Consider the following 3794-nt stretch of genomic DNA (forward strand, 5'->3'; position numbering starts at 1 on the left):
CATAAGAATTTTCAATTTTCGTCAACAAATAACTGAGTTATGGTCGTTTGAATTTTTGGATTGTCGCCAGAGGGCCAAATTTTTGAAGGTTCCAAACAATTCGTGCTCGATATCTCGGAAACTATTTCAGATATTGAGATGCGGTTTGCGCCATCGTTTTTCTCGCGATTTTTTACATAATAAAAAGTTTTTTGATTTTTCTACAGTCGAAATTTGCAATTTTGAGTAATCACAGGAGTTTTGGATAGAGCAAATGGCTCGTCAAAAGGACACAGGAAAATAAAACAAATAACTAGCGTCTAATAACTGTTTTTGTGCAGATCCGGCCTCGGTCCATCACCATAACCCATCCAAGCACGTACACAATACGGTACTCGCAACGGTGGGCAAGGCCATCCCTGTCCCACCAACAAAAATGTTTATTTAACACACTTGTTCTAATAGTTTAAAAGTGAGCGGATGTGAAACGAGCCAACAAAGGTGCGAACATCTCTAAAATTATTTCAGTACAGTCTTGCTTGCTGCTAGGATGTGCCATGTTCATGATTATGTTACTACTGACTTTGCTTCCAACTTCACTTGAGTCGTGTCTTGAAGATCTCTGTCAACCTTGGGATGTCCCGAAAAAACAACAAATCGATTCTGTTTTTCTGGGTACTGATGAAACTGGTTGTATGTGCAAGGAAATACCGGGAATATCTTCGATTTGTTTCGGACGCGACGTTTGCCGGGAGTTTCCGAGAAGCCTCAACTTTACCACGAAGAAGTTCTCCTTGCAATCGTCAGGAGTGTTTGAGATCAAACCTGGGGATTTAGTTAAAGTGAGACATGTTGAAGTTTTGGAGATTCAGAGTAATCACCAGTTGAGTCTGGTGGCTAAAGGGAGTTTCTGGGGGCTCCACCAATTGAAGGAACTCTCGATTTCGGACAACTCGAACTTGAAGGTGTTGGAAAGTGGGTGCTTCGACGGTCTGGTTAATTTACAATGCTTGAGTTTGAAGAAGAACGCTTTCGTGGTTCTTGCTTCTGTGACGGCTGCATTGACGAACTTACCACAGCTGAAGGAACTCGATCTTAGTGAGAATAGCTTCCAGACGGTTGGTGCTAAGGATTTTGCAGTGTTGGCTTCCAGTCCTTTACACGAACTCTTTTTGAATTTGTGTGAGCTCGAGTACATCGAAACCACAGCGTTCAATCCTCTCACCAAGTTAACTACTTTGAGGCTAGCCATCAACAACTTTAACTCCTCCATTGCGGCAGTGATACAAGAAACCACCGGCAAAGTTCCTCTAGATTTACTCGACTTGTACTCAACGGGTTTAACGAAGACTTCTTCAAAGGAGCTCCTCGAAGTTGTCGCCAAGACTAACATTACTAAACTCTGTTTAGGTGGTAACCACTTTGGAGTTATCAACTCTGAGATGTTTCCCAACATGCCTAATCTTGAAGTTCTCGACTTGAGAAGAGTCTTGGCTTTGAACATCACCAACGACACGTTTGCAAACTTACCGGAACTGAAGAGTTTGTTTCTGAGTAGTAACAAACTCGCTTTCTTTCCTGAAGGAGCTCTTTTGCCGAGGCTCAAATGTTTAGACTTGCAGCGAAACTCGGGCCATCGCTACTCTTTCAATATTCATGGTAAAACGTTTATCAACATGAAGGAGTTAGAGCAGCTCAGTTTAAGCTTCAACGCTTTGTACGCTGTGTACAACTCTAGTTTTATGGGTCTTGAGAACTTGAGAACTTTGGAGTTGAAAAATGCGACTATTTTTAAAATCTGGGACTCTGCATTTGAGCCATTGAATCATCTTGAAGGGCTCAATCTCGAAAACAACTTTTTTTTGAGAAATTATACGGTCGTGAGTAAGAATCTCTTCAAAGGTTTGGTCAATCTCCGAGAGCTTTACTTGGGGGGTTGCAGCATCACGTTTTTAAACGAAGAGCTCTTTAAGGATTTGCCCAAACTGGAGTACCTAGGTCTGGAGAGGAACAACTTGATGTCTCTTCCAACTTTCAGAGTTTTGCTAAACTTGAGAAGCATTAATTTGTCGGACAACGCTCTCCAACCTTGGAAGGAACAAGTTTTTTTGAACAACCATCTTTTGGAAGAGGTACGAGTTGGTTCCAACAAACTCACTGATCTAACTCCAACTATGCTCCAAGAGTTCAACACTTTGAAGATTCTAGTTCTGGAGAACAACCCGTTTACTTGTGACTGCTCGTTCTCTTGGAATCAGAAGAAAATCTTGAAGTTGATCGAAAACCAAACAGTTCTTTGTGCTTCTGGTACCGCCACGGTAGCGACGTTCCACCAAGATTGTCTCAACGTACCTCTTTTAGCGTCTTCAGTTATCACCGTTTTGCTTCTAGTCACAGCAGCATACTGCATCTACCACTTCCGATGGCACTTGAAGTACTGGCTCTTCTTAACACGTCTTCACTTAAGTAGAACCCGCGATATAAAAACCACGAAAGTTCGATCCTACACCAATTACCACTACGACGCTTTTGTTTCCTACAGCAATGAAGACAGAAATTTCGTCGTTCGCTTGGTCGCCATGCTCGAGAACCATCCTCCTTTCATCAAACTCTGCGTCTACGAGCGCGATTTTGAAATCGGCACCATCATCTCAGAGAACGTTCTAGAATCTGTGGCCAAAAGTAGAAAGACTGTTCTTGTAATCAGTGACTCCTACGCGAAGTCGCAATGGTGTCGTTGGGAGAGTCAGATTGCGGAACACCACAGACTCTTTCTTCAGAATGAAGATGGGAAGTACGCTGACGATAGTGTTGTTTTGATCAAGTTGGGACCGGTGAATGAGAGTCATCTTACGCCGATTTTAAAGTATTTGTTGAAGACGAGGATTTACTTGCCGTGGGATGTTGAGGAAAAGAAGCAGAAGGCGTTTTGGGAGAAGCTGAGGGCGGTGCTGGCGCCGCCCCAGGAAGTCAGGGAAAATACGCACTTGTGATAAAAATTTTTATATTACTTAAATAAATTGAAGGAAAAACGGAAAGTCATTTATTAAGGAAGGAAATTATGAGTACATACATAGAGTGTTCACAAAAAGAAGAGTTTTTATTGCAATTCCACCTGTCACTCGCTTACTTTCATATCCGAACATTTCAATGAAATTTAACTGTCTGAAACTAATTTACATAACATTAACGGTATTTAAATCCAAAACTAGTTTAAGCTTACATCACTGTCACCTTTCACCACGCGTTTATTTTGGCTAAAAAAACAAATTAGAGTACGAGAACAACAAAGGTAAGCGCCGAAAATCTCGTGATTTTTTTAACGAAGCAAAATATTGTAATTCTTCACTTATGTAATTGGAATTTCCAAAAACAGGTCGTATCAAGTGTCTTAAATGTCACTGACGCTTTCGATAGCCACCGGTCAACACCGGTGAAATTTCCCAAGATGTTTTCGTGACGCTGGTGGTTTAATGGAAGTGGTAAAACCCTCGGTCATTCTACTTTTCGTTCTGACAGCTCAGTGTGGTACCCAAACTGGCTAAAGATAGATGGAGGTGTCTCTCGTTTTTAACAATCGGAAATTTTCACGGTCAAGGTCTTCGAGCGAAGACTCTCTGATTCGCGGTTTTTCCATCGCGGGACCGAAATTGGGAATTGATAGGCACGACATTTTCGCGCAGTGCCTCAGTTGTAGTTCTTCTCGGGTAAGATGAAGAATGATTCAGATATTATAATGAAGACGAATTTGCATATACATGAAGATATAGTTTCCGAACCCCTCCCCGAGCCATCTCCTGATTTTCTGCCGGTGT

The 3794-nt window shown here is 41.9% G+C and overlaps 1 protein-coding gene across 1 annotated transcript; it reads left to right on the forward strand.

Annotated features, from left to right (window-relative positions):
• Positions 1-264: 264 nt before the first annotated feature.
• Positions 265-2972, forward strand: LOC148172024 (toll-like receptor 4). The gene has a single exon (XM_088041100.1). The coding sequence runs from the start codon at positions 537-539 to the stop codon at positions 2970-2972; it is 2436 nt and encodes an 811-aa protein (XP_087897226.1). The 5' UTR covers positions 265-536.
• Positions 2973-3794: the final 822 nt, after the last annotated feature.

The sequence above is a fragment of the Gnatocerus cornutus genome, chromosome 7, assembly GCF_029298725.1.
Source record: "Gnatocerus cornutus isolate USDA-ARS CGAHR chromosome 7, icGnaCorn1.1, whole genome shotgun sequence".
Classification (NCBI taxonomy): domain Eukaryota; kingdom Metazoa; phylum Arthropoda; class Insecta; order Coleoptera; family Tenebrionidae; genus Gnatocerus; species Gnatocerus cornutus.